The 27,992-nt window shown below is 60.1% G+C and overlaps 9 protein-coding genes across 9 annotated transcripts; 6 read left to right on the top strand and 3 right to left on the bottom strand.

Annotated features, from left to right (window-relative positions):
- Positions 1-545: 545 nt before the first annotated feature.
- SPBR_03889 (copper resistance-associated P-type ATPase) lies at positions 546-4,538 on the bottom strand (the record flags this gene model as incomplete). Its single annotated transcript, XM_040762177.1, has 1 exon — positions 546-4,538. The coding sequence occupies one exon, from the start codon at positions 4,536-4,538 to the stop codon at positions 546-548; it is 3,993 nt and encodes a 1,330-aa protein (XP_040623289.1).
- Positions 4,539-7,671: 3,133 nt separating this feature from the next.
- Positions 7,672-8,031, bottom strand: SPBR_04020 (uncharacterized protein; the record flags this gene model as incomplete). Its single annotated transcript, XM_040762307.1, has 1 exon — positions 7,672-8,031. One exon carries the CDS (start codon positions 8,029-8,031, stop codon positions 7,672-7,674), a length of 360 nt encoding a protein of 119 aa, XP_040623290.1.
- A 2,047-nt stretch (positions 8,032-10,078) lies between these two features.
- Positions 10,079-11,046, top strand: SPBR_03981 (ubiquinone biosynthesis protein coq4; the record flags this gene model as incomplete). Its single annotated transcript, XM_040762269.1, has 2 exons — positions 10,079-10,301; positions 10,367-11,046. The coding sequence occupies 2 exons, from the start codon at positions 10,079-10,081 to the stop codon at positions 11,044-11,046; spliced, it is 903 nt and encodes a 300-aa protein (XP_040623291.1).
- A 725-nt stretch (positions 11,047-11,771) lies between these two features.
- On the top strand, positions 11,772-14,999 carry SPBR_03895 (sulfite reductase (NADPH) flavoprotein alpha-component; the record flags this gene model as incomplete). The annotated part of the gene is made up of 1 exon (XM_040762183.1): positions 11,772-14,999. One exon carries the CDS (start codon positions 11,772-11,774, stop codon positions 14,997-14,999), a length of 3,228 nt encoding a protein of 1,075 aa, XP_040623292.1.
- Positions 15,000-15,242: 243 nt separating this feature from the next.
- Positions 15,243-18,113, bottom strand: SPBR_03901 (uncharacterized protein; the record flags this gene model as incomplete). The annotated part of the gene is made up of 1 exon (XM_040762189.1): positions 15,243-18,113. One exon carries the CDS (start codon positions 18,111-18,113, stop codon positions 15,243-15,245), a length of 2,871 nt encoding a protein of 956 aa, XP_040623293.1.
- A 1,562-nt stretch (positions 18,114-19,675) lies between these two features.
- SPBR_03898 (uncharacterized protein) lies at positions 19,676-22,753 on the top strand (the record flags this gene model as incomplete). The annotated part of the gene is made up of 1 exon (XM_040762186.1): positions 19,676-22,753. One exon carries the CDS (start codon positions 19,676-19,678, stop codon positions 22,751-22,753), a length of 3,078 nt encoding a protein of 1,025 aa, XP_040623294.1.
- A 775-nt stretch (positions 22,754-23,528) lies between these two features.
- Positions 23,529-24,887, top strand: SPBR_03950 (FAD dependent oxidoreductase; the record flags this gene model as incomplete). Its single annotated transcript, XM_040762238.1, has 1 exon — positions 23,529-24,887. One exon carries the CDS (start codon positions 23,529-23,531, stop codon positions 24,885-24,887), a length of 1,359 nt encoding a protein of 452 aa, XP_040623295.1.
- A 497-nt stretch (positions 24,888-25,384) lies between these two features.
- On the top strand, positions 25,385-26,429 carry SPBR_03972 (uncharacterized protein; the record flags this gene model as incomplete). The annotated part of the gene is made up of 2 exons (XM_040762260.1): positions 25,385-25,519; positions 25,575-26,429. The coding sequence occupies 2 exons, from the start codon at positions 25,385-25,387 to the stop codon at positions 26,427-26,429; spliced, it is 990 nt and encodes a 329-aa protein (XP_040623296.1).
- A 573-nt stretch (positions 26,430-27,002) lies between these two features.
- Positions 27,003-27,878, top strand: SPBR_03988 (uncharacterized protein; the record flags this gene model as incomplete). The annotated part of the gene is made up of 2 exons (XM_040762276.1): positions 27,003-27,270; positions 27,358-27,878. 2 exons carry the CDS (start codon positions 27,003-27,005, stop codon positions 27,876-27,878), a joined length of 789 nt encoding a protein of 262 aa, XP_040623297.1.
- Between the last annotated feature and the right edge of the window lie 114 nt (positions 27,879-27,992).

Here is a 27,992-nt window from a genome sequence, read left to right on the forward strand (position 1 = left end):
TGCTGGACACAAAAGACATCTCAACGGGGGATGCTTTGACCAAAAACAAAAAAAAAAAAAGGTTTCACCGCCCTAGCGGCAGAAAAAAAAGGCAAAAAGTGCAACAGGGGACCGCCACTTCCCAAGTCAGGTTAGGCTGCTCTGTTTAAGTGGTTTCGGCCCCTGGAGATGCCGCTACGCCGTCTACAGGCTAGGAGACTTACGGTAAAGCCGCCATCCTACAGCTAAGCTACACTTTGTGATTTTGTGATTTTTCTCATATTCTTTGAATTCAGAAAACACTGTCGACATAAATGCTATCGTAAAACCCATCGACGGCATGAAAATAAAAACAAACATGTGAAATAAGAAACTCCATAAAACCTCCGATATGCGGATAAGCAGAAACAACAGGCTGTGAGGGGGTATAGAAAGCACCAACATGGCCCACCGCCTCTACATTCTTTCCTCTGCCCACGACGCCAATCGTCGTCTGGAAAATACAGCACAAAATAAGATGGAAAACAATCGGTCGTCAGGAACAGCCGTGCAGTCCAACGCCATGTTCAGGTCGACGTGGCGGGCGTCTTGACGACGGTCGGCCGGAAGCCCAGGCCGGGAATGCGGCTGCGCAGCGCCAGCGACGACATCACGACCGAGATGGAACTGAGCGCCATGGCCAGCGAGGCCCACACAGGGTCGAGGCGCACGTGGTTGGTGGTGGCCGTGCGGATGGGGTACAGCACGCCGGCCGCAATGGGCACCGCCACGACGTTGTAGACGAGCGCCCAGCCAAAGTTGAAGGCAATCCGCCGAAACACGACGCGGCTGAGCTCCAAGAGGGTGACGACGGCCTGCAGATTGGACTGCACGAGGACAAAGTCGGCGCTGGAGATGGCAACATCAGAGCCCGACCCCACGGCAATGCCCACGTCGGCCTGCGTGAGCGCCGGCGAGTCGTTGATGCCGTCGCCGACCATGGCCACGACCGCACGGCGGCCGCCGTTCGCTGCAGCGTCGGAGGGCGACGGCGCGTCGGGCGCGTGAGACGGTGTTGCGTCGGCGACAGTCGTGGGCTTCGCGACCCGGCCAAACCGGGACGTGTGGGATGGCAGAGACGCCTGCAGGTACTGGACCTTGGCTGCCTTTTCGGTCGGCAGCACCTCGGCAATGACCTGGTCGGCCGGGATGCCGATCTGCCGTGCGACAGCCGCTGCTGTCACGGCATTGTCGCCGCTCAGCATGTAGACAAGGACGCCACGGGACTGGAGCGTCTTGACAATGGCCGCCGCCTCGGGCCGCACAGGGTCGGCAATGGAGAGCGCCGCAGCCAGCGTCCACGGTTGACCAGCACCAGCACCAGCACCAAGAGACCGGGTAGCAGCCAGGGCGACAGACTTGGCCTCGGTCTTCCACTGCTGCAGCCGCGCCACAACACGGTCCGACACGGTCACCGAAAAGTCCTTCATCAACGCCTCGTTGCCGATCATTATCTCAAACGAGCGCTCCGTACCGGCCCGACTGTGGAAGACTGCGCGCATGCCGCGGCCGGGCATCTCCTGCAGGTCGTCGACGCGGCCGCCGGGACCCGTCGCGTGTGTGCTGGCCTCGCAGAACGTCACAATGGCCTTGGCGATGGGGTGGCCGCTGTTCTCCTCGACAGCCTGGAGTGCTGCGAGCAGGTCCGACGTCTTGTCCTTGGCCATGGCGCTGTCTTGATCTTGACCGTCGTCCGCATCGCCGCCGCCGTTGGTGAACACGACCGAGTCCGTCACCGTCGGCTCGCCGCCCATGGTCAGCGTGCCCGTCTTGTCAAAGACGACGCAGTCGATGCGGCTGGCCTTTTCAAACGCCTCGCCGCCGCCCTTGGCGAGGATGCCGTACTTGGCGGCCATGCCGCCCGCCACAAAGATGGCCGTGGGTGCCGCGAGTCCGAGACCGCAGGGACAGGCCACGACAAAGACGGCAATGGCAAACTGAAGCGAAAACGCGACCCAGCCGCCCGAGCTGACGTCCAAGAAGTGGCCGGGGATGCTGCCCGACAGCCCCAGGCTCAGCCAGATGACCCAGGTCGAGATGGCCACGAGCGTCACCACGGGCACAAAGTAGGTCGTCAAGAGATCGGCAATCTGCTCCATGGGCGCGCGCTTGGTTTGGCCCTCGCGCACGACGGCCACAATTTGGTCGAGCATGGAGGTGCCGGATGCACCCGTCACGCGCACCAGGACCGGTGCGTCCTTGTTGACGGTGCCCGAAAACACCTCGTCGCCGACTGTCTTGGGGACCAGCCGCGACTCGCCCGTCAGGCTCGACTCGTCAAAGTTGGAACGGCCCTGCACGATGACGCCATCGGCAGGCGGAGAGGCACCGTGCAGAATGCGCACGACATCGCCAAAGTCCAGCAGATCGGCCTGCACGATGCGGCCGGACTTGTTGGCAGCGTCAGGCGCACTGCGTAGCGTCGGCGTCCCGGGGGCCGCGTCGTGTTCGGTGGATGACGCAATCGACTGGACGGTCTCGATGCTCTCGATGACGTCCTTTTCCTCGAGTGAGGCCGCCACGCTCTCTTCGACCAAGATGGCAGTGGTCGGGCGCAGGCGACCGAGCATCTCGACGGCATCACCAGTGCGCGACTTGCTGTATGACTCGATGAGGCGGCCGCACAGCAGGAAAAAGGACAAGAAGACGACCGAGTCAAAGTAAAAGTTGGCGTCGCTGATCTCGGCTGCCTCGTGGGCCGCCGCCGCAATCATCTGACTGACGCTGCTGACATACGCAATGGTCGTGCCCAGGCTCATAAGCGTGTTCATGCTGCCAAAGCGGTAGAAGCGCTGGAGGAACGGCGTGCGGCTGTTGCGGCGCCAGAGCGCGCGGACTTCCTTGAAGGCGCGGACATGGAAAATGTCCGCGCAGAAAAAGTAGACCGGTGTGGCCAGGATGAACAGGGCGATCTGCGAGCGGCTGATGCCGGACGCCCAAGGCGCCATCATGTACATGCGGCCGTTGTTGGTGGACGGCAGCAGCGACATGTACACGATGCCAATGACAAAGGTGGGGATGCAGACGAGGCCCGTGAAGATGACGCGGTACATGATCTGGCGCTGGTGCTTGGCCTGGATCATCTTGGACCGCTCCTCGAGTGTGGGCGGGTGGTAGATGGATGCGGAGAGCTCGCTGTCACTGGCCTCGATGGCGGCCAAGATGTGGCGGATGGTGAAGTTGGGCGCCTCGGGGACGTACTTGAGCTTGATGATGGGGCGTTGCGGCGTGGGTTTGGTGATGATTTCCAGGGAGGGCCGGCGGAAGCCCGCCAGGCTGCGGGCGATGCGGTCTGGGCAGTGCTCGCAGTACAGGCCATCAATGCGGACTTCGACGGTCCGCTCGGGCTGCTCCGGGTCGGCACCGTCGCCGCCGACACCGTTGGCCTGCTGCAGTGCCGTCTTCGGCTTGGGTGGGTCGACGCGGACCATGGAGTCGATGGCGGCGTCGTAGCCAAGGTCCTCAATGGCCTCAACGATCTTGGACTCCTTGTCCTTGTCGTCGAACTCGACGGTCGCACTGTTGGAGATGAGGTTGACAGTGACCTTGGTGATCCAGTCCTTCTTCTTGAGATCATCCGTGATGGCATTGACACAGACGGCGCACGTCATGCCACCCACAGCTAGACTCGCCCTCCATATCGGCCGGTTGGTGGGGGCGTCTTCGTGCTCCACAGTGACAAACGATTTGTCCATGTCGGCGGCCGTGTCAGTCTGGTTGGACACGGCGGTGGTCTGGGAGCTGGATGTGGATGGCGTGTTGTTGTTGTTGTTTTTGTTGTTGTTGTTGGTGTTGCTGCTACTGCTTCCTTCTGAGACAGCTGCTTCGCCCAGTTTGGATTTAGACGGACCGACTTCGGTCTTGTGCAAGGGAAGAGGTGATATGCCGGCACTTTGGAGCTGGCGGCACTGTTCACAGTTGCTGAGGTGTGCTTGGGCAAGTCTGCTTGTGGTAGCAAAGCTTCTGCGAGGTTCCACGCGCGGGCCGCTCAGCCAACGAACAAGAGGTGTTAGGCCCCAGGCAGAAGAAGAGGCATCTGCTGCGTCCTTGGGCGAGGAAGGCATGGCTGGTGTTATATCGTGTTCCGTCCCTTTGCCTTTGTCTTCGTGTTCGCCGTTCTCGTCGCCGTCGTTGTCGTGGGCACCGCCCGATTGTGCGCCTGCAGGACCAGGTCTGCTAGGTATGCCGGGGTCAGCTGTCAGAGCTTGGGCAGACGGTGCGCTCAAGTCGAGATCCACGATATCGTCGCCGGAGGAAGACGTTACACCGCAGATGTCGAAACCAGCATCGGCCAGGGCAGTGACCATATCACGAAGGGACGTGTCGGCGTCGTGTTCCACGGTGACCACGGACGTGACGATGTTAGGCGACACCCACCGGATGTGGTCTGCACAGGCCTCTTGTAAGACCTCGCGGATGGTGGAAACACAGGAAGGGCAGTGGAGGTTGCCAAGCAAGATGGACGTCGTGACGGCCTCTTGGCCGGAAGGGCGCGAAGCCCTGTTTAAAGGCGGAGCCATAGCCGCGACGAAGGAGGGGAGGGGATGGTATCTGGACGAGGATAAGGAGGCGAGAAAGAGGGTGAAGGAGTGACGGAGTGCAGGGCCACAGGAGAGGGGGGGCGTGTATACAAGCCCACACAGAAGACACGAGAACAGGGCAGCGAAGGGGGGGTGTGACGGGTCGACTTGTTCTCTTTGTGGATATGGGGTTATGTGATTTTGTTTGATTGCTTATTTTTTGCGGTCCACGAAGTCGTCGGAAAGACAACAGAGACAGTCAAAGGTTGGCCGCAGGAAGACGCCCGTACGGCTCGCACGGCGTCGATGGTCGATATTGGGGCGTGTCTGTGACTGACTGGTTGAATCTTGGTATATTTGGTATATTTGGTATATTTGGTATATTGTTGATTGTTGTGCCGTCGGCGGTGTTGTCTCCGGTTCTTCTTCCTCTTCGTTTCTGATTTCCCGTTTTTCGTCTCTTGTCTGGTTCCCGTGTCGGTTTGACCTACTGACTCCCTGGCTGGATGATGAAGCTGCAGTGCATTGCTTAATTTCTCATCCGGGGAAGCGAGCGGGTCGGCTTGTTTTGGCTGTGATGTCTCTCCCACTCTCCCGCTCTCACCAGTTTCTCAGACACTGCAGATCGCACGTCAAAACGGAAATTGAGGGAGGAACTCGTGGTCTGCTTGCCTGGTAGTAGCAGATAGCGAGCGACGCGGCCAAAAGGGCTAGACGAAGATCGAAAAAAAAAAAAAAACAATATAGTACGGAGGAAGATGAAAGGACAAAAGGAGAAGCGGCCTGGAGGTGGTGCAGGGCAATGCCGGGGCGCATGTGCCGGGGCGGGCGTGTATAACGAAAATGGAATTTGAGATACGAAGCAAATATGGGGAAGAAACTGGCAAACGACAGCAAAAAAGATAAAGTTTATATTAAGTGCCCACGCCGGTTGTAAGAGGAAGCAGGTAAAGTCGAGTGGAAGTGCGGACCGCGCAGTTCAATGTGTTTGCCGGCGGGGAGGCGACATGGGGCGATATCAGGCTGAATGTGATGCCAACGACTTGGAGATGTGCTTTCTGGAAATGCAGCTTGTGTTCTTGGGAGAAGATGACTGCTTCGTTTTGGCGATTATGGCGCACTCTGGCGAGAGTTCAATCTCTTAGCTTCCGTAATGCTCGAAAAGGAAACTCCAGCGACAAGAATGACGAAAGGCCAAGGTTGGACGACGAAAGAGTGGAGGACGATGCAGAGATGCAGGCGACGAGGCGGGATGTAGATGATGCTGACCGTCGTATGTGGCGGGAAGACGGGATGCGAGAGGAATGGAGGGGAGATCGATCGTCATGTGTTTAGCAAAAGGATGAGCGATGGGAGTGAGACACAAACGTCACGATGGAGAATAAGGGCGAAAGAAAAAGAAAGAAAAAGATGAGGATGCTGTCGACGGACTTTAATACACAGGTCAATGCAAGAGAAAGAGAAAGAGACGACTCTGGACGCTACCAGCCCATATTAGAAATCGAGTGACAAAAAGAAAAGAACGAACGGTCTGGATGTGAGGGTCGTGAGGGCGAACCAAGATGGACCTTTGGATGGTGACGTTTTTCACACAAGCGTGCGAGGTTTGTGCGGGATTCTGGACCACTCGATGCACTGTGGAGAGAAGCGGAGCGATGGTGGTAGAAGGTCAAAGGTCTGGCCTGTGGCGCTCTACAGCAGCAAGTGCGACTGGTCACGCACAAATCGCGCCTGCTGTTTACAGGGGGCAAAACAAGTCATGACTATGGTGGCGGGAAGGTGCGACGGGCATGGATCAGGCGCCCTCAGGCGCCCTTGCCCCTGTGCGGAGGAGAGGGCTGTTGGCGGAAGTCACTACGGTTGTGGGCCAATCACTATCGTCTGGCACAAGTCGCGCAGTCCAAACGCCGCCGTTTATCTACCGTCGTCGTCGCTCTCAGATGCTCGCCTACAACACAACATCGCGACTTGGTGGGCCGTGGCCGTGTCTGCTTTCAAATATATGTCAGATCTTGTATGATTTATTCTTCATCATACCTTTTTTCATGCCACCGCTTATCAACTTTGGCTGTTCCCCGGCTTTCTCCCTGTTTCTGTTAGATTGCGATGCTTCAAGCGAGAGCCGATCTTCTCCAAGACAATGCGGAATATGTCTTGAAAGGGATTGAAACACAAGGCACAAAACACGCACATATGCCGTAAGTGTCGAGTACTTTCTGGAACATAATGCATAGGTAAAGTATGGCTGCCCAGCGCCCCAGCTGCTTTCTCTCTGACTACTTAAAGGCATCCTTTGGGCATTTATTACCGTATCTTTTTTCACTCCTGATCCTTTTGCTCCTCTTTTGTATGTGAACGTGAAGCAGTTTGTGGCGCTCGGCAAAAGGGACGTCCTCCCGTGTCCCTTTGGTATGTGTTATTTATATTCTCCCTTCATATCTATTGCCAAAATCAAGCTCCGTTACGTGGCAGGAGCTGCACTAGGTCAAGTGTGGTTTCACAAATGGATGGGGGCGTCGTTGCTGGATAAAGCATCGTTAGCTAAGAGGAAATGCGACTACGTCGACGAGTGTCAAGAAACATAGACACATTCTTGTCTATTAGCGTAAGATGTTTTTGGCACTGCCGACGCCAATGCCATCATACGAAATGCCAAAAAAAAAGGAAAAAAAAGAACGGGCGCAACAAGAAAATAAATGCAACTGTCGACATCCATCTGCGCAACACAACAAAGGACGAGCTCCTACGACCCTGTGGCCCAGCTCGGTATCCAAACCGGTCCCACGTTCTTAGTAGATGGCCACCAGGTCAATGTCATTGCATCCGTCTGGTGGCGATCCAGGCTTGGTGCGGTAGAACAGTTGGACGCCCGGGGTGCTCGGGTCCTCGAGAGAGCCATGCTCCGATTGGCAGGCTGCCAGCAGTTAGTAAAAGGGATGGAATATGGAGGTGAAGAAACGCCAAGGAGCGATATGGAAGGGGGGGCCGTACCGAGCCAGCCGGCAAAGCCACCGGGCGGGTTGCTCTTGGCCGAGCTCGTCCACTGCAAGGTGTCGCCTTCAAAGTAAAAAGCGTTGTTTTCGGACGGCGGGCCGCCATTGGCATTGATGCGCACGGGCAGGAGGCCCAGGTATTAGGTGGGCCCTGTCGACGGCATCAACTCGTAGGGCGAGCCGCCGAGCTCGAAGAGGACGGCAAAGAACGGGCTCCAGCCGCTAATGTCGCCCGTGAAGGCGGTGCCTTGGTTGGCAACCGACTCCTGCGTGTCCAGCATAGCGTCGTTGAGGCCGGCGCCCGTGTGGTAGGCATAGACGTAGTAGCCATTGTAGCCACCACCGTCCTTGGTCCGCGACTGGAGGATAAAGGGCTTCTCGCTGTCACGGCTAACGCGCACGCTGACGTCGGCGCCGACATCACGGGGAACACGCGGAGCAACAAGGGCCGAGGCGGAAGTGGCCAAAGCGGCGACAGCTAGCGAGCGAGAGACACGCATGTTTGAGGTTGTGAGGTCCGGAATTGACAGTACAGATTCAGCCGAGACAAGCGACAAGGTAGGGAAGAGTGTGGTGAGATGTGTATAAAGATGCAAAGCATTTTGTCTACAATAAAAGGGAAGGCTATATATGTATCAAGATAAAGAGCGATTGTGGGGTATGAGCGTTGTCTGGTTACCTGTTTTCTTAGGTATGACGATCGTGCCTGCCCTCCCAGCCTCCCTCGTATTCGAGAAACAGCCCGGGCATGTCTTGGCTGCTTGGGTCTTTCTTTTGCACGTGCGGTTTCCAAGTTCTCCAAGTTGGGACGATGCAGCGTAGATCAGCCGGACTTTACAGTCTCTAGAAATACGAGGTGCTTTCGTGCTGTAGCCGACCGAGCCGACTACTTTGCTCGGCAGGGCTACGACCCTCAAAGGACAGACGGACAAGGGCCCATCAAGAGCTCATTGGCAGACCTGAAGTGTAGATCGTTGTCTCTTGCGGAGGAGGCGGTTCGCCTCGCACTCCCTTGCTGTTTAGCAGTCCTCGTATTGAGGCCGAGTATTTCCAAACTACCTCCCATGTCACTGACTGACGGTCGAAGAATGGGACTGAAGGCGGAGCTTTGACAGCAAAAATAAACATTCAGTATTTCGCGGAACGAGCGAGGCAAGCTCCAATGACGTCATACCACCACTTACAACCAGAGAGTCTGGGCGATGTGCGGCAGGCCGAGGATACAAAACCTTACTAGAAATCTCAACGAATTTAAACAGTGAATACATTTTTCTCTGATAGTAACAGTCTAATATTTTGTCAAGTAGTTGGGTTCCATAACTAAAAGGCGAGCAGAATTATAAAAAGATGAATGCGCATATTGTTGATACAACAATTATACTTGGCCACCACTTTCAAATTTAGGACAGTAGTAGCTACTGTCTTGTATTATTTCTACACCTTGTTTAGTATATGAGCAAACCCCATACCGTTGTCGTTACTTGATGGATGTACTCATCCTGTACAGGTGTGAAGAAATCCATCAACTTGATACGAAGGTGGGAGGATCCCGACTCAGTCATGCATGGAAGGGAAAGGACTGCCTTGCCACGGCAGCGATTTGTGCTGCCACAAGGTCGCGTGTGACTTTATGCAGACTGAACGATTGGAACTAGACGTGCATAGCTCAGCGTGGTGGTATTCACGATAAATATATGCATGGATAGCACGATTTTACCGCCGCATGGATGGGTTTCGTGCTACACGTTTGTCTTGGCCGCGTTCGATTTGGCTTCATGGTTGTGTTTTTCGCCTCTCTCTTGTCCTTTGCATTTCGACTCCTAATGTTGTGTAACGGTAGACGGGCCGTGTAGCTAGGATGTAAGTAGAGTTGATGTGTCTCGCCCTACACGCTAGAAAACTACGACATGCCAAAGCAGATACTTTCTCATCTTATTCTCGACCTCCATTGTCGCCTTTCCCTCTCTCTTTTTAGTCACTTGTTCTCTGACAACACACCCCTGACAACACACCCCTCTTCACACCGCCACATGTGGTTCTTTGCTTCCTGAATCGACATTGCATAACAAAATCTTCCCTCTGCAGGACGAGACACTTCGATGCCGCCCTTGACGGCGCACAGCGTGAAAGCATGCAGCTTCCCAGTGTCCTACACTGCAGCATTTATAATTTATGTACATAATTTTATGACTGTCAAACTACCGATGCCGGTGTATTGAATAAACTGTACATGCAGCTGTGTCACGACGGACCATGTCGTGCTGGCTTTTTGTTGCTGTCGCCCACCCCTTTGGCCAGCAGCCCGTTTTCGTAGCAGCAATCGGATAACAAAGGAGAACAAATACTCTTTCGACTCATGAGTTCGCTTTCCGTGTGATGTGTCCGGCTGTTTCTCGATAAAGTGTTGGGTGAAAAAACGCACGTGACACTACATGTGACGATACAGCTCTTGCACATGCCCCACATCCGCTGAAGCTTTTATCACAGCCGCCCGATCCTCACGCCACGCTGGAACGCGCTCCTGGCCAACCTCATGTAAACTCTACAATGCGGCCCATACGGTTACTATCGAGTCGACAGCTTGCGCAGCTGACCCGGCCGGGCACATTTGTGCCGGTAGAGGCGTTGGTTCGCCCGCACATCCGCGCATTCTCGGTGCTCAATCGGCCGCCGCCGCAGTACGACGGCCATGTTCCACTGACGCTGATGGAGAAGGGCGCCTTGACGCTGGGCTCAGCCATTGGCGCCTTTCTCGACCCCAAGCGGGCTGGTACGCGTCACACGCACTTCGCAGACACTTGAAATGTCCAAAATCTCCCACTAACACAACGCCAGACCTCATCGCTACACTCGGCGAAGTCTCGGCCGGTCCTGTGGCGCGGCGTCTCCGCGATACGATGCTGGCCGATCCGACCGGCCGCCAGATCCTGCGTGACCGCCCGCGCATCACGTCTGCGAGCTGGCCGCTGGACGAGCTGCTGGCCATGCCCAAGAACACGGTCGGCTACGTCTACGGGCACTACCGCAAGCGCTACCACATGTCGCCCGATGTGCGCGATGCCGTGCGCTATGTCGACGGCGCCGAGTGCGCCTACGTGATCCAGCGCTACCGCGAGTGCCACGACCTGTACCATGCGGTGCTGGGCCTGCCGCCGCAGTACGTCGAGGGCGAGATTGCGCTCAAGGCCTTTGAGTTTGTCAACACGGGGCTGCCCATGACGGGGCTGAGCCTTGTGGCCGTGGCCCGGCTCAAGCCCGCCGAGCGCCAGCGGTTTTTCCGTATTTTCCTGCCGTGGGCGCTGCGGAGCGCGCGGCGTGCCAAACCCATCATCAACGTGTACTGGGAGAAGGAGCTGCAGACGGACGCCGCCGAGCTGCGGGCGCGTCTGGGCCTCGAGAAGCCGCCGAACCTGCACACACTGCGGAAGACGGCGAGGAAGGCGAAGCCAGCGACGGAAGAAGGGCCGACAGAAGCGGCGGCAACGGCGGCAACGGCGACAACGACGACGGCGTAGACTGCACCGGCGTCGCAAGCGTCGCCAAAGCATCTCTGTACGACGTATCTCATGTATCACTACCAACTGATATCCACACCAATTTGATCGAGGCGTGCTTGCCTTAAACGTGAGCTTTCCGGCACGTGACATGACAGAACACCGATTGCCGAAAAACGGGCGTGGTTCCTGGCGGCCCTTTCCCGATTAGGACTAGTGCAATTGCGTGATCGCGACAATTGCCAATTGCAAATTTGCGCCGTGCCGCTTCCAATTGCGAAAACAGCCCAGGCCGCGTTCGCCCCCAGCCCCAGCACGCAACGAGTGCAAGCGACACACCCAAGACACAAGGAGACAAGCTTCCGGTGGACCTTTGACCCCATGTCAGCCCCGGCTCGCCTTTGTCCGGCCGCGATGGCCGCCGGCCTGTGCTCCTTTGTGGCTGGTGTTTTGCCGGTTTTATTTCTGCAGGGCATCTCATCTTAAAATTTCTCGCCTCGGGATGTGTCGCAGTCTGTGCTGTTTGCTCTCTTACGGTTTGTCTGTTTGACCTCATCCTGATCTCGTCTCTGATCCATTCTCTTGTCAAGGGGCACCTAGGCCTTGTCCATCCTCCAACACCGACCATTTCTCGTCTCTTCTCGCGCCTCTTCCCGTGGCTCTCTTCCCTGCCGCGGCCCCCTTTGTTCCTCAACCTCTTGACCGGCTTCCTCGTCACGCCATCCCTCTTGGAACTCGTCCGCAAGATGCAGCTCAAGCACGAAGAGACCACCGGCAGCCCGGGCCTGGCCGTCGACCAGCCCGCCGCGGCGGCACTTAAGCAGCTCCCGGCCACCACGGCGGCCCTGGCCTCGATCAACGGCCCGACGTATGCCACGGCCCAGCTGCTTGTGCAGCAGGTCGCCTACAAGCTGTCCGACAAGATCTTTGCCTACTCGCCCGAGACGTTCGACCTGGACGTCGCCGCCCGCTACTGGGAGAGCCAGCAGGAGAAGAACGTCCACGGCTACCCGACCACCGTCGTGCCGCTGCAGACCCGCGCCGGCGCCGGCGCCTTTGCTCTGGGCTATCTCTTCTCCGAGGACTTTGACAAGAGCAAACGCACGTTCCCCCAGACCCTGGTGGCCCCCACGGCCAGCCTGCGCAGCCTGCGTGCCGCCCTCGACCAGCTGTCGCTGCTGTACGGCGTCGCCAGTCCCTTTGTGGCCCACGTCGCGGCCCTCGACTACGCGGCCCAGGACGGCCTTGTCGGCGACTACAGCGCCGCTCTGCAGACCGCCGAGGAGCTGGGTCTCGCTCTCGTGGCCAGCACGTCGGCCGCCGAGGCCCAGCACATGGCCCTCTTCGCCACGCTCGCCGCCCGGATCCTGCCGACGCTGCACGTCTACGACGGCCTGCGCACCGCCCGCGAGACCGTCCGCGTGACGGACGCTCTCAGCGAGGCCCACGTTGCCGAGGCGTTTGCGCGCCTGTCGGCCCTGCACGACGAGCGCGGCGCCCTGAGCAAGCGTCTCGACCACGCCGGCCAGCTCCTCGAGCTGCTGCAGGCCTTCAACCGCGAGCTGGGCACCTCCTACCAGCCGTTTGAGTACCACGGCCACGACGACGCCGAGTCGGTCCTTGTCGCCTTTGGCAGCGTCGAGGCCCAGCTGGCGGCCCACACCGTCGCGCGCCTGGCCGTCCAGGGCCACAAGGTGGGCGCCGTCCACGTGCGCCTCTACCGCCCCTTTATCGAGGAGGCTTTCCTGAGCGTCCTGCCCCCGACGGTCCGCCGCATGGCCGTGCTTGGCCAGGTCCAGAACGAGGCCGCCGTCCACGAGGGCTCTGTGCAGTCGGCTCTGTACGCCGACGTGCTTGCCACCGTGGCCTTTGCCAGCAGCAGGTGGACCAACACCCCTGCGATTGTCGACGTCAAGTACGCCGCCGCCGACGCGCCCACGCCTGCGTTCATCTCGTCTGTCCTGCAGACCCTCACCGGCAAGCCCGGTGTCCAGGCGTCGCAGTACGCCGTCTCGCTCGTCCCCGAGCACGTCCAGCAGTACACCTTTTATGACGTCGACACCTCGGCCGCGCTCGCTGCGCCGGTGTCCATTGCCCGCGTCGTTGCCGAGCAGCCCGGCGCGCACGTCTCGACCCACAACGTCCACGACAACCTGGTCCAGGGCGGCGTCGTCCGGACCGACATCCGCAAGGCCGACAAGGCGCCTGTGAGCAGCGCCCCCTTCGCCGTGGACGCCGCCGACGTCACAGTCGTTGGCGAGGAGAAGCTGCTCAAGGACATTGACATCCTGGCCGGCGCCAAGCCCGCCTCGGCCCTGATTGTCCGCCTGCCCAACTTCAAGGCCGAGGACGCCGAGAAGCGCCTGCCCGCCAACGTGCGCCAGGCCCTGCGCCTGAAGCAGGTGCGCCTCTATGCGCTCGACACGGCCGCCGTTCCGGCGGCTGAGCCGCACAGCAAGGTCCTCCTGGAGCAGGCGTTCCTGCAGGTCGCCCACCCCGAGCTGGCGGCCGACGACCTCGTGCGCCTCGCCGCGGCCGTCAACGACGCCGCGGCTGCCCGCGCCTGCGCCGAGGCTCTGCCGCAGGCCCTGGTCGCCGTGGAGGTGCCCGCGTCGTGGGCCGAGGTGCCCGCCGACTACGTCGCCCCCTCTGCGCTCGTCAAGACGCTCAAGCCCTCGAGCTTCGCCGTCTTTGACAAGACCGAGGTAGAGCCGGCCACCGCGACCAGCGACTGGCAGGCTGCCGCCAAGGGCCTTGCCTTCAAGGAGGCGTACGGCACGCAGACGGCCGTGCGCCCGGACCTGCCCGTCCACACGGCCGTTGTCACCGTCGCCGAGAACCGCCGCCTGACGCCGCTCGAGTACGAGCGCAACATCTTCCACATTGAGTTTGACCTCGGCACGTCGGGTCTCACCTACCAGATCGGCGAGGCGCTCGGTGTGCACGCCGACAACGACACCGCCCTGGTGGAGGAGTTCATTGCCTTTTACGGCCTGGACGCGGACGCCCTGGTGCAGGTGCCGTCGCGCGAGGACGCCGCCGCCCTCGAGACGCGCACCGTCTACCAGGCCCTCGTGCAGAACGTCGACATCCTCGGCAAGCCGCCCAAGCGCTTCTACGAGGCCCTGGCCGCCTTCGCCACCGACGACGCCGAGCGCGCCAAGCTGACGGCCTTGGGCGGCAAGGAGGGCGCCGCGGCCTTCAAACAGTACAGCGAGGTCGACACCGTCTCGTACGTCGACGTGCTGCAGGAGTTCCAGTCGGCCCACCCGGCCGTGGAGGACCTGGTGCGCATCGTCGCGCCGTCCAAGCGCCGCGAGTACTCCATCGCGTCGGCCCAGGCCGTCACCCCGACGACCGTCGCGCTCATGATTGTCGTCGTCGACTGGGTCGACTCGCGCGGCCGCAAGCGCTACGGCAACGCCTCGCGCTACCTGTCGCTGCTGCGCCCGGGCGCCCAGGTCACCGTGTCCGTCAAGCCCTCCGTCATGAAGCTGCCCGCCCTCGCCACCACCCCGCTCATCTTGGCCGGCCTCGGCACCGGCCTGGCGCCCTTCCGCGCCTTTGTGCAGTACCGCGCCATGCAAAAGGCCCGCGGCGAGGCCATTGGCAGCATCCTGCTCTTCATGGGCTCGCGCCACCAGCGCGAGGAGTACCTCTACGGCGAGGAGTGGGAGGCGTACGTGGACGCCGGCGTCGTCACGCTGCTGGGCGCGGCCTTTTCGCGCGACCAACCCGAGAAGATTTACATCCAGGACCGCATGCGCCAGAGCATGGACGCCGTCATCCAGGCCTACATCCACGAGGAGGGCTCCTTCTTCCTCTGCGGCCCCACCTGGCCGGTGCCCGACCTGACGGACGTCCTAATGGAGTCCATCGCCAAGGAGGCCAAGGCCAGCGGCCGCAAGGTCGACCCGCACAAGGAGATTGACCGCCTCAAGGAGAACGGCCGCTACGTCCTGGAGGTGTATTAGACTTTTGTTGTTGTTGTTGTAATTTTGCGCAATTGTGTATTTTTTGTATTTTTACCTTTGTCATACATCAGTTTTGCATACACGGCATCCTTGCGGTGCGTCGTAAAAAGTCTTTTTTGTTCGTTGCTTCTAGAGCAGCTTCCTAGAGAGCACACCCATAGATTGAAACAACATTCGATATATTTCCTGGGTATCATTGACTAGGACGCATGCAACTAGCAAATAGATGTAATCGGGCCTCGCCTATTCTGAGTTGCCTTCTTCTTCGTCGGACGAGTCCTCACTGTCGTCGTCTGCGTTTTCATCTTGGACATCCTCTCCATTGTCTGCCCTTCTCTTTCCCTCTTCCGCCTCCTTCAACTTCTTCTCCTTCTTTTCCTTCTTCCTTGTCGCCTTTTCTGCCTTGACCTTGGCCTGCCGTGCTTCGCGCTGGCGCACCTGCCGGTCACTCAGGACGTGCAGCCGGTCCAGGACATCACGATGGGCCGTCACGACACTGCGCGGCAGGTTGTTCTCAAGCACGATCAGGACCTGCTCAAGACCCAGGTCCTCGTTTTCGGAGTGGGCAAAGGCCAGAGACGTCCGGACGTAGTTCTTGATGTCGCGACCGTTGCTGTGGACCTCGCCGAGGGTGCTGAACAACACGGGGTCGAGTGGCGGACCGTCGGCGCCGTCCACGTCCTTTGACGTTGCTTCTTTTGACGTTGCGTCTGGCGCCGGACGCGCACGATCGGCGTCCGCCTCGGCTTCGACGTCGCTGCACCACATGAGCGGGTCCTTGTTCCGCCGGCACGCTCTCTGCACATGCTCGCGCCAAATGTTGGCGCGCCACTCTTTGGTCAGCTCGCCGTACTCAATCGTCACGTGAATGCGGTTGTAAAACGCATTGTCAAAGTCGTCGTGCCGGTTCGTGGTCAGGAACAGCATGCCCCGGTAGTACTCGAGCATGCGCAAGAAGACGGCCACAATGGCATTGCGGCGCAGGTCTTGCGTGGTGCGCTGGCTCATGAGCACGTCGGCCTCGTCGAGCAGCACCACGGCGTTCCAGCGCGCGCCCAGGCGGAAGATCTCGCTGAGCTGCTTCTCCAGGTCCTTGACTTCGATGCTCAGCTCGCCCGTGCTGACGTGGTACAGTGGGCGCCGCGTGCTCTCCGAGACACTCTCGGCCGTCAGTGTCTTGCCCAGACCGGGTGCGCCGTGCAGCAGGAAGATCAGACCCTTGCCCTTGCCCTCAATGAGATCGTCGTACATGTCCGCCTTGCTGCCGCCGTCAAAGCCCTTGACCAGCCGGTGCACGAGCCGCTTCTTGTCCGACGACAGCTGGAGCGAGTTGAAGGGGTCGGCCTTCCATGCAATCTCGCGCAGGTTGCTGATGACGCAGTAGTACACCCAGAGCTTTTGGTCGAGCAAGAAGGCGACGACGTTGCGTCGACAGATGAGGTAGTCCTCGTCGGTGAGCTCAAAGGCCTGCGGCGCAAATGTCTTGGGGTCGAGCATCCACGCGTCGCCGTCACCCTCCTTATCAACAGCGCCGCCCACGCCAATGTCGTCGTCTTTGTCGTGGTCACCGGCACCCGATCCAGACCCAAAGTTGGATTGCACAAGATCGCGGAGGCGCTGGTGCACGCCCATGACGGGCATCGAGCTCGACGTCAGGCTGATCTCGCGCTTGGACGTGGTCGAGAAGTGTTCTGTCAGGCACGACGACACGGTGCGACCAATGTCGTCGTCGGCGTTGCTAATTTTGTTCTCGGCCGTGCGGTCGATGATGACACGCGTGTCGACGTAGACGCTGTTCTTGGCGCCCAGAGCCTTGAGCTGCTTCTCGCTGTCGCGGTTGACCAGATCGACGTAGCCCGTGTAGTGCATGAAGCTAAAGTCGCGTGTGCAGTAGTCGACATACAGCTTGCCACGGCGGATGAGGGCCTCGCGGATCTCGGCGCGGCGGCTCTCCTCGATGAGGCTGAGGGGCAGAAGGCTCAGGTGGTGGTCGTTGTGGATGTCCTTGACGCCGTCGAACCAGCGGATGGTCTTGGTCTCGCTCTTGAGGTAGAAGCGAGTGCCATCGTGGTAGCCGAACAATGCCTCGATCTCCCAGCACGGCTCGTTCTTTTCCTGGCTGAACGAGACGCTCTCGACCAAGAAGCACGAGCTCTTGTCGAGCGGGAGACCCGGGTGGATGGCGAGCACGGGCTCGTAGGGCGGGAACAGCGTCCACACCATGGGAAAGGTGATCTTGCCGTGCGGCACGAGACTGTTGTAGGTCTCGATGATCTTGTCATGGCCGATGGGTGCATGGATAAAGTCGACAAGATTGGCCAGCTCGCGGCGAGTCGAGGCGGCCGTGGCCGGGTCATGCTGCAGTTCGCGCAGGCGCGTGCGCAAGAAAAAGAGGCAGCGGAAGGGGTACTCGATGACGATCGGCTCGTCACCGGTGTCGAGCGTCAGCTCGCGGTACCGCAGGGCAATGGTGCGGAAAATGTTTTTGAGGCCGTCGGACTGGATCTCCAGCGTAAAGTCGGCCTTGATACCGCCTTGCGGGTTGTCGTTGACGTCGGCCTTGAGAAGAATGGCGTAGTCGCGGAAGGGCTTCTCCTCGGCTTCGGCGAGCACCTGCGTGTAGCGCGAGCGGTACGTCTTGAACTTGTACGTTTCGAGGCCGATGACGCGCTTCTTTCCCTCCCCGTCGCTGAACTGCACAACCTTTTTGAGGTCAGGGATGAAGTCGTCGCCTTTGCCCTTCTGGCCCTTTTTCTTCTTGCCGTTTTTGCTGCTGCTGTTGATATTTTGGCTGGCCCTTGCGGCGTTTGCGCCGGCGGTGGCATCGACGTTGGCACCGGCGTTCGCACTGGTGCTACTGGAACCGGCCGCTGTCTGTATCACAGGAATGCCAGGAGGCACGCCGAGTACGGATGCAGCGTCATCCACGACAAGCACAGAGCTTCCCGGCGCTGGTAATGCGCCTTCCGGCACAGACGCAAGGCCGGCGGCGCCATTGGCACCAGCAGGAGCAGCCGTAGTCTTCCCAGACGCGGCCTGGAGCCCGTCCACCTTGGGTAGAAACTGGCCTCCGAGAATTTTCTCGTACTCGGCAATGACGCTGTTGCACTCCATTGTCAATGCAGTGATGCAAGTTATTAATGAAATGGTGGTTGATAATGCTTGGACGAAAGATAAATTCAAACAAGTCCAAGAGGTTATATTTTCTTTATATCGGCATAGATCGCCAAGGGAGTTCTTCCATATGGACAAACGTACGGAGGACCTTGCTCGTCTCTCCAGAAAGCTCTCTATTGGATCCCTTCACATCCGCGAACGGAGGTGCGCATCAGGGATGTGCGTGCGACATGTGGGAGGATGCTATTACTGGGCAGGTCAGGCAGCGAGGCAGCGAGGCAGCGAGGCAGCCGAGCTAGACGACATGGGTGGTTGGTTCAGGGCTGTCAGGCTTGAGCCTTGTTGCGGCTCTGCCCCAAATACGGCATTCGCCGAAGACATTGTTATTTTTGACAAGGGGCAGCTCGAGGAGCCTGTTCGAGACCCGTGGGGCAGAGAAGGGAGGGCATGGACCGTTGGGCAGACTTTCGAAATGCAAATCCTTCGGCAGGCGGTTTTCTGGTGTGAATGCAACTTTAACTTCAGGGAAGGGCCATCCAAATACAGAAGAAAGTTGAGCTTCGGACCTGGTGGATGGTGGTCGCGGGTGCATTGTAAGTGGGCGAAGATTGAGCATCTGGTAAGCAATGTTACAACCGAAAAGCGATAGTAGGCTGCCTCTGATTGGCGGCGGACTGGGGAATGGTAAAAGGGTAAAAGGTGGTGTCGCTTGTGACAGGCTGTCGAGGCTTTAAGGTGGTGGTGATTGTGGATTCGTCGATGCAGGGTTAAAAAGAGGGACGTGGCTGAGGCTGACAATGCCTCTTTCCATATTGGGCCCGCACATTTGAAGGCAGGAGGGGACGAGCGGTGTAATTCGCACGGGAAAGAGCGACGCGAGTGGAAAGAGGGCGTCGGAAAGAGCGACTGTCTCGGCGGAAGGAACGCCCCTGCCCTGTCGGATGCTGAGGCTTAGGCCCCTTGCTGCCCGAAAACACACGCAATGCAATGCTGTGCTCGGAACCATCGCCACATTGGACCAAAAGCTTCTTTTGAGGCCTCGCTCTCATTTGCTCGGTCGCACCCTCACCCCACAAGGCTGTCAACCAAGACGCATCCTGCGGCAACCAGAGAACGGCCCGCCACCTCCCTCCGTTCGATAATCACTAAACAACCCGTGATGCAGCCCCACCGACTGTGGAGAGTCGCCTGGATGGGCTGGCAGTCTCGATTTGGCTTTGATAGACCTTCGCGGTCTTTGTGCTGTATGCATCGTATGCATCTGTGCGGGACTGTATGTTGTACCGGGGATTACACCTTGGAGACCGCTTGCAGCCCAAAGGTCTGTCTGGCCAGGGGCAGTTCTTGGATTTATTCTGACCGTGTTCCTCGACGCTGACCTCGACGACGGCCCTATTTGCATTTGCCTTTTTGCTCTTTTCTCTTGTTTTCTGAAAACAAGCTTTGCAGAAACAAGCTTTGCATCAACTTTGTGACTTTGCCAAGTCATATTTCACCACTCATTCCACAGCACACTTGCATTCTCTTTGCATTTTACTACGTCTCCCGACTCTATCCCAATGGTCAAAAAACGATCTCGGTCCTACGTGGGCCGCTTCGGCACCAACACCTTTGTGACGCGCGGTGGCAGCAATGCCAACCAGGATGTGCTCATGCCCGGCCAGCTGTTGGCCCTGCCGCCTGACCTGCCGCTCCCCGACTCGGCCAAGGCCACCCTGCAAGACGTGCGTGACATGGTGTTTGCGCACGTCGAGTACAAGAGCGGTGTCGTGTCCGGCAACACACCACGCAAGCGGGAGCGTGTCAAGTTCGACGACCTGACCGAGTACGACGTCACAGAGGTCGAGGAGCGCGCCCTGTGGGACTACGAGGCCAAGCGGCTGCACGGCGTCGTCCAGAACATGGGCATGGGCGGCCAGAACCAGCGGCTGAAGTTTGAGGCGGAGACGCTGTTCCCGGAAGCCGACACGGTGACGGCCTACCGGCGTCTGGCGCACGTGGCCGACCAGGTGCTGTTCAACATGCACATCTGCCGGCACGACAACTCGATTCTGCTGCAGCAAAATGCCGAGCAGTTCACGACACACTGGGCGTACCGCAACAGCCAAAAGATTCTCGAGGACCGCCTCGAGCGCATCAACAAACAAAAGGAGCGCGGGCAGCGGCGACGGAACGGCGAGAAGATGGACGGAGAGGACGACGAGAGTGACAGCGACGACAGCGAGGGCAGCGAGGCCGACGAAGAGAACGAAGAGGATGCCAGGCCGGCCGCACATACCGGCGGACTAGACGCTGAAAAGGCTACGGGTGGAATTGCCGCGGGCACGCGCGAATTCATGGTGCGCTACTGCGCATTTGTTGATTATCTGACGGCGACGGCGGCACGTCTGGCCATCTCGGCGGCCGACCACGCCGCGTGGCAGAGCCGTGCACTGTCTGGCCTGGCGAAATACTCGGCGAAGCTCAAGATCCTGGCACGCGACGCGCAGGAGTACGCGGAGCGTTCGCTCGAGTACGGGCGCAACTACTCGGCCGAGAAAAAGGTGCTGCAGGCTCTGGGCGCCACGCGCGTGGACTTGGAGCAGCCCGACGACGACGACGACGACGCGCCGTACATTATTGGCGGTTTGAATGGCAACGGGCAGAACAATGGCCAGGGCCATGACCGCAACACGGGCGGTGGTCCGTTTGGCATGGGCGGCCACCCGCGCTGGGGCGGCGGGTTCCACATGGATCCGATCTACGAGCCTCGGCGGCAGCGCGAGCTGGAGGCGTTCCTCGAGACCAGCAAGCGCGGCGGCGACAGCTACTTTGCGGACCTGTCGCGCATCGAGAACTGGACGTCGTCGACGCTGTTGACGATGCTGCAGGAACTCAAGGGCTCGTCGTCGGTGTCGGCCAAGATGGCCATGGGCGCCAGCTTTGCGGAGGATGCGCTGGACATTTGCTCTGTGGTCTACCGCGGCGGCACGATGGAGACACCCTTGTCGGCCTTTGTGCACCAGGACCGCGGCGGCGACTTGTCCGGATCGAGCCGCCCGCTCTTTGTCAAGCACAGCTACCAGGGCTTCAAGCTGTTCCGGGACGCCGTGGAGGAGTTGCGCGAGAGGAACAAGCGAGCCTCTGTAGCAGCCGGCGGCGACCCGGACGACGACGGCAATGAGAAGGACAAGGGCAAACGCAAGGGCAGCGGGTCGTCCAGTGCGTCGTCTCGCCGCGCGTTCTTGCCAGCGGACGCACCGGATGCGGGCGCCGGCCCTGCGTTGCCTACGGGCGAGCGGCCATCGGGCACGCGGGTCACGGCGCATCTTCAGGTCCTCGACGGCGACGGCGACCCGGACATCAAGGCCACGACGCGGCCGGTCGAGATGCCGCTCACGACGCTCGGCCAGATCATTGCCGTCATGGTGCCGCTCATGTGCACGCAGCCGACCGTCATCAACGAGCTGCAGACGGCGCTTCAGGGCCTCGGCGAGATGCTGCCCATTGATGTCGACGAGGACTTCCGCCCCCGGGCGCCCGAGTACACGGCCGTGGCGGCCCTGCGCACGCTGTCGTACGACCAGCAGAGCAGCTCGAGTCTTCCGGGCGCGGATTTCCGGTCGCTGTCGCGGTCGCTCGTGGCGCAGACGCACCGGCACGCGGCGATGCTGGGCGGCTGGGGCGGCGGGTTCGGCGAGGGCAGCAGCAGCAGCAGCAGCGGGAGCGGCGGCGGCGGCGGCGGCGGGTTCGGCGGCGGGTTCGGCGATGGCAGCAACAAGCGAACGGGCACAAACGCCTGGGAAGCGGCCTCGGCGGAGCAGCGGCAGCAGCGGGTGCGCGAGGCGCGACGGCGCCAGGAGCGGCTGGCGAAAGAGAGCTCCGAGTGGGTGGTGGAGGAGCGCACGGTGCGGGTGCGCTGCACGACGTACGTGTACAGCGTGCTGGCGATCTGTGCGGTGCTGGTGGTGGGCGGCCTGATGATTGGGGTGTTCCTGGGGCGCGCGGAGGAGAACAGCATCGCGCTCCAAAACGTGGACCCGTTCGGCATCACGACGTACATGTGGGTGGTGGCCGGGTTCATCATGCTGATTGCCAAGAGCATCCGCGTCAACGAGTGGCCGTGGCGCGACTTTTTGCTGCAGCGCGTGACCTGCCACAGCCTGAGCGAGCTGCAGGCGGTCACGGGCATCGACGCGCAGGCGCTGCTGGTGCACCTGCTGACGACCGAGTCGGAGAACGTGCTCGTGGCGGCCGGGCCCTACAACAAGGTGTTTGCGCGGCGCGGCGCGGCCGGCGAGGGCTTCAAGGTCGACATCAAGCCGGAGATCCGCACGCTGTTGGCGGCCGGCCTCGTGTTTGTCAAGGTATCGACGCACCACGAGGGCACGGCGCTGGTCTGTCTGGACCTGCGGTCGGGCGGCGGCGGCAGCAGCGGCAGCAGCACGGGGATCGGCAGCATTGGCAGTGCGGGCTTTGGTGACGGGCGCACGGCGGTGCGGCACCAGGACATGTCGCGGGACAGCGACATTATGTGTCGGTACCTGCCGCGCTCCGGCGACCGGGTGCAGGACCTGGAGATTAGCTCGCGGAACGCATTTGTGCGGTGGCGCAAGGTGCTGGGCGTGTACCACTCGCACGGGCGGAAGATTCGGTAGAGGGGCGGCGTTTTTGGGGTTTGGTCTTGGTTATGCGTCTTCTTTCATTCTTATTTTTTTTTGATACTTTTTGGTACCCATGTTGTTTGCTTTCTATTGGATACTCTTTCAGTGTTCTATACCCCAATCACAAAACACCTGCACGTTTTATTGGATTGTCAACGTCGGTATTCTGTGGCACAGCTTGCGGCCGCAAAGGCCGTTATGACCGAGTTTAGGTCCGAGAAGGATGCATCGAGACATGAACGGCCAAGACTCAAAGCGAATAAGCGAGAAGCGAAGAAGCGACACTTGGGCTGTGCACATTGCGCCGTGCATTGCATCGGTTGTACGATCAGTTGCCCGTCTCGCTCTGTCGGTCCTTCTTTGACACCGGCTGCTCGCTCAAAGTTTTACTCCGACAGAAGTTGAATCGCATCGTGTGTTTGCCTCTGCTTACCATCTTACGGCCTTGAATTAGAAACCGTCTGACAAAGCTGGAGCGGGATTGCCGCGCAAGACGGTTGCCTCATCGTCCTGGGCAGGAGAACGTCAGCTGACAGTGCATCCAAGGATGTGAGGATCTGTGAGTTTGGCAAGGACAGCATATCCGGTATAAGAAGTGGCCTTTGTCCAGGGCAACTGTACGAGTCCCATCTCAACACCTCAACATCTCAGCAACACTCGCGACACCTGACAATATTTACTCTAAACCTTCCTTTAGGCACGTCTTCCTACGCCTCTTCTACTTGAACTTCCCTTGCTATCCACCATCCGCCATTTCTTACCCCCAACAATGTCTTCCGGCAACGACGTGGCAATTATTGGCGCGGGCCTCTCGGGCCTGACGCTGGCCCTGGCGCTGCACCAGCAGGGCATCCAGGCGACCGTCTACGAGTCGCGGCCGGCCCCGAGCAACATTGGCGGGGCGGTGATGCTCTCGCCCAACGCGCTGCGGGTGCTGGACGCGCTGTCGCTGTACCGCGTCGTCGAGCCACAGGGGTACAGCTTCGACCGTCTGGACTTTCGCGACGGCGAGGGCCGGGTCACGGAGACGTACGAGTTTGGCGATGCCGCCAAGTACGGCTACCAGGGCCTGCGGATCTACCGGCACGTGCTGATTGACGCGCTTGTGGCGGTGCTGAAGGAGAAGGGCATCCCGGTGGTGTACGGCCGGACGTACTCGCACGTGGTGCGCGAGGACGGCGACGAGGGCGACGAGGGCGACGAGGGCGACGAGGGCGACGAGGGCGGGGCCGTGACGTTTGCGTTCGAGGACGGCACGACCGAAATGGCGGCGCTGCTGGTGGGCGCCGACGGGATCCACTCGACGGTGCGGCGGCACCTGTACCCCGACCTGCAGACGACGTTCCTGGGCATGGCGGGCATCACGGCGGCCGTGCCGACGGCCCAGCTGCGGCTGCCGGCGGACGGCAGCTACCACATCCCCGTGACGATTGCGCCGCGGAACAAGGACAAGGACGCGAGCGGCGGCGGCGCCAGCGCGTTTGTGATTGCGCCCCAGCAGCCGGACGGCAGCGAGGTCCTGATTGGCAAGCAGCGCCGCATCTTGGAGCACGAGCGCGCCGCCTGGGAGCAGCGCGGGTCGCTGGCGGACGGGCGCGCCGCGGCGGTGGCGTTTTTGCAGGAGGGCGCCGGCCCCGACAACTACCCCGACATCGTGGCCCACGCCGTCGCGGCCATCGACCCGGCCAAGGTCAACGTGTGGCCCTTTTACGTGGTGCCCAAGCTCGAGCGGTGGGCGTCGGCCGCGCGCCGCGTGATTCTGCTGGGCGACGCCGCGCACGCGATCCCGCCGTCGGCCGGCCAGGGCATCAACCAGGCCTTTGAGGACGTGTACATGCTGGCGCTGCTGCTGGGATGGCAGTCGAAGCAGCCGAAGCAGCCGAAGCAGCCGAAGCAGGCGTCCGGTGACGGCCAGGCGCAGGCGGCGCTCGACTTTTGGCAGCAGTATCGGCAGGCGCGCGTGGACAAGGTGCTCGAGCTGAACCGCCAGATCGACCTGCGGCGGATGCCGGCGACGGACAAGGCGTTTGCGGCGGGGGTGGCGCGGGAGCCGTTTGACCTCGCGTGGCTGTACAAGCCGGACTTTAAGAAGGACGTGGAGGACTGGGTGGCCCAGCAGACGAAGTAGGACATGTGGCCGTGTTTGACTTTATTGGCGGGCAGAGTTATGTTGTGGTTTTGTTTGTTTATTTAATTAACTTATTTTATTTATAAAAACACTAACATGACTACGTGATAGAAGGAGTCATGAGACCAGCAAGACTGTTCAGTGTTCCACATATGTTACTCGAGTTTTACATGAGAGACCCTGACGGGTACCACGGCGACCGGTGCGAGTCAGTGACAGGCCTAGACAGCGAAGGACAGGAGTCAAACGGTCTTTGCGTGACGCAACGGGATGGACACGCAAACGGAAGCGGATGGTGAGCAGCGGTCAACGTGCACAACGCACCGCCTGGATCTATTGCTCGCGTAACAACGTGTGCGACCGCCGTCTCGCGTGTTCCAGTCGCCGTTGGGTTCGTTTGAGAATCATGTACGGCCTCTAAAAGCAATGGAGATATATGACTCTGTATCTCTGGCAACATACTGTCATCACACCACGATAGTTTGAGCAAGACGACCATGGAGGAAAGCACCAAAACCAACAGAGGACTGCACCCAGATACAGTGCCGTCTCCACCGCAGGACTGCGAGTTTCGCAGCGTCGTGGCGCCGACAACGGTGCGGCCCACCCAATGGACTCAAATAGCACCGGCTGTATGTCGTTTTGCCCCTTGTTCGCCCTTCCGACGCCCTCTCTGACCGTGTCTAGCACATCATCAAGGACGCCTTCAGGCTGCACACGCTGCTGGCCATCGGCGCCGGCCTGCAGCTTGCCGTGTCTGCGGCTGTCCCGATGCCCTACTGCGTGATCCCGGCCGCTGCTCTGCTCGTCCTCGCCGCGGCCGCCACGCTCGTCCAGATTCTGCTGCCGACGTGGCACGGCATGCGCGCGGGCGTCCTCCCCGGACGCACCACGGCCCACATGCCCACGGCCCACGGCCGCTACGCACCAACAGCGCCACCCCAGGGCGTCGTCGTCTTCCACTTTGGCGCCCGCTTCAACCACCCGCTCGGCGTGTTGGCGCCCGGCGCGCAGGCCATGACGCGCCATTTTCGGGCGACGCTCGCGGCCCTCGAACGCGAGCGGACCGCCTATGGGCTGCTGGGCGGCGACCTGTTCCGGGGCGGCGCGGCGGCGCGCACGTCGCACGACACCCTCTTCTTGGTGCTGTACTTTCGCGACGTCCAGGGCCTGCAGCGGTTCGCGGCGAGTGCGGTGCACCGGGAGGCGCTGGCGTGGCTCACGGGGAGGACGACGACGGTGACGGCGAAGGTGGCGGGTGACGGCAGCAGAGGCAGCAGAGGCAGCAGCAGCGGCCGCTATGCCCACCTGAGCGCCTTTCACGAGACATTTGTGGTGCCGCCCGGCCACTACGAGTCGCTCTACATAAACACGGCGCCCATTCTGCTGGGCAACACGCACACGGAGAAGGCGGGAGAGGCGGGAGAGGCGGGAGACGGCGAGGACAGCCAAGGGGCAGACAAGGTCTGGCTCAGCTCGCTGGTCGACGCCGACGACGAGAGGCTGCGCAGTATGACGGCCCGGTTGAAACGGAGTCTGTGAGGGCAAGGAGTCAGAAAGGGTCGGCAGCGGAAATGGCCGTGGAAGCCACCATGTTTGCCATGTCCGCCATGTCTCCCCTCTGCCTACAAAGTATCCTCTTGTCCGTCACGGGGTGTCCCGGAATAAGCACATTCGCCCATGACGTAAGGTCCGGTCTGTTGGTCGACAGCGACGCACTGTTTTGCCCGCAGATATGTGGTGTACATTTTGCTCAAAGTGGCAATTTGGAAACGCCAGCAAGTGGCTGACAGACTGTCCGCAGATGTTGCGTTACTTTTGTTTGCTTTTTTGTTAGTATTGTCCAACAACTCCCAACCAACAGTCCACCGCAACGAAGCCGTAATCAGCAACGTTTCAGAGTCCCGCGATGGACATTCAAAGTTGACGCGAGAGGGACGATGGCACAAAATTGATGGCGAGACCTCAGGGACAATGCCGTATCGTGCTAGTCTATTATTTTCATATTTTCATAGCTTCCCAACTTTCTTTCATTCTTCTTCCTTCCTCTTTCCCTCCTTCTGTCCCACCCACGCTCGTTCTACACTGGGGTCTACCCTCGTTTTGACTGTCACGATGCGGTTCCGTGCTTTCGCTGTGGCTGGCAGCATGGCCGCGCTCGCCGCCTTGTCTGGTGCCGCACAGATCAACGCTGCTGCCGTTGCTGCTGCCGTTGATGCTGCCGATACCGCAGCATCAGCACCGGCCTCAACGGCTGCCGGCACTGGCACTGCCGCCTTTCAGAAGGCGTCCTTTTTCCGTATTCCCAACTCCATGCTCGACGAAGCCTCCAAGTCGCTCGACTATGTCAACGACCGCCTCATCCAGATGGGCATCACAGCCAGTGCGCTTCTCCTTCTTCTTGTTTTGCCCTTCTTCCCGGCCCTCGTTGTGCCCCCCCCCCCCCCCTCGCTCATGGCTAACCATTCAGACAAAATGATGAGCAACAGCCGAAAGCGCGTCTCGTTCCAGACCGCCCAAGGCATTGCCGACCTTGTCCGCGCGCCCCTCGTGGCCCTGGAGAGCATCTTGCATTCGACGACCGAAATCGCCAGCGCCATCGGCCTCACGTTTACCACCCTCGCGGACCTCACCCTCACCGACACCGCATCAGACCCCACCTGCGACGGCAAGTGCTTGCTCCTCAAGGCCGACAAGATCGTCGACGAGGCCACCGCCTTTGGCCAGGCCGCCGCCGACCGCGCGGGACTGGAGGGCGTCGCCGTCCTCGTCCAGCCGGTGATTGGCGCGGCCAAGGCGCTGGTCGTGCAGCTGGACGGCGACACGTACGACGGCCAGGCGTTCCTGCGCGAGGTCAACGATCCCGCGGGCGCCATGCTGCGGAAAATGCGACTGTTCAACGCCACGAGGGCGGTGGTGTCCATGGAGTCGACGGCCGTGCCTGGGACAGCCGCCACGACGACAAAAGCCGGCACGGTCGCTGCCATTTGACTCAGACTGCCAAACAGCACAGGCTGAACCGCGGAACCTGCAAACAGGTGGCGATTGTTGCTTCATTTAGTGTTTTGGGATACCCTGGCAACGTTGTTTCTGTCGTTCTTTATT

The sequence above is a fragment of the Sporothrix brasiliensis genome, assembly GCF_000820605.1.
Source record: "Sporothrix brasiliensis 5110 chromosome Unknown Cont12, whole genome shotgun sequence".
Lineage (NCBI taxonomy): Eukaryota > Fungi > Ascomycota > Sordariomycetes > Ophiostomatales > Ophiostomataceae > Sporothrix > Sporothrix brasiliensis.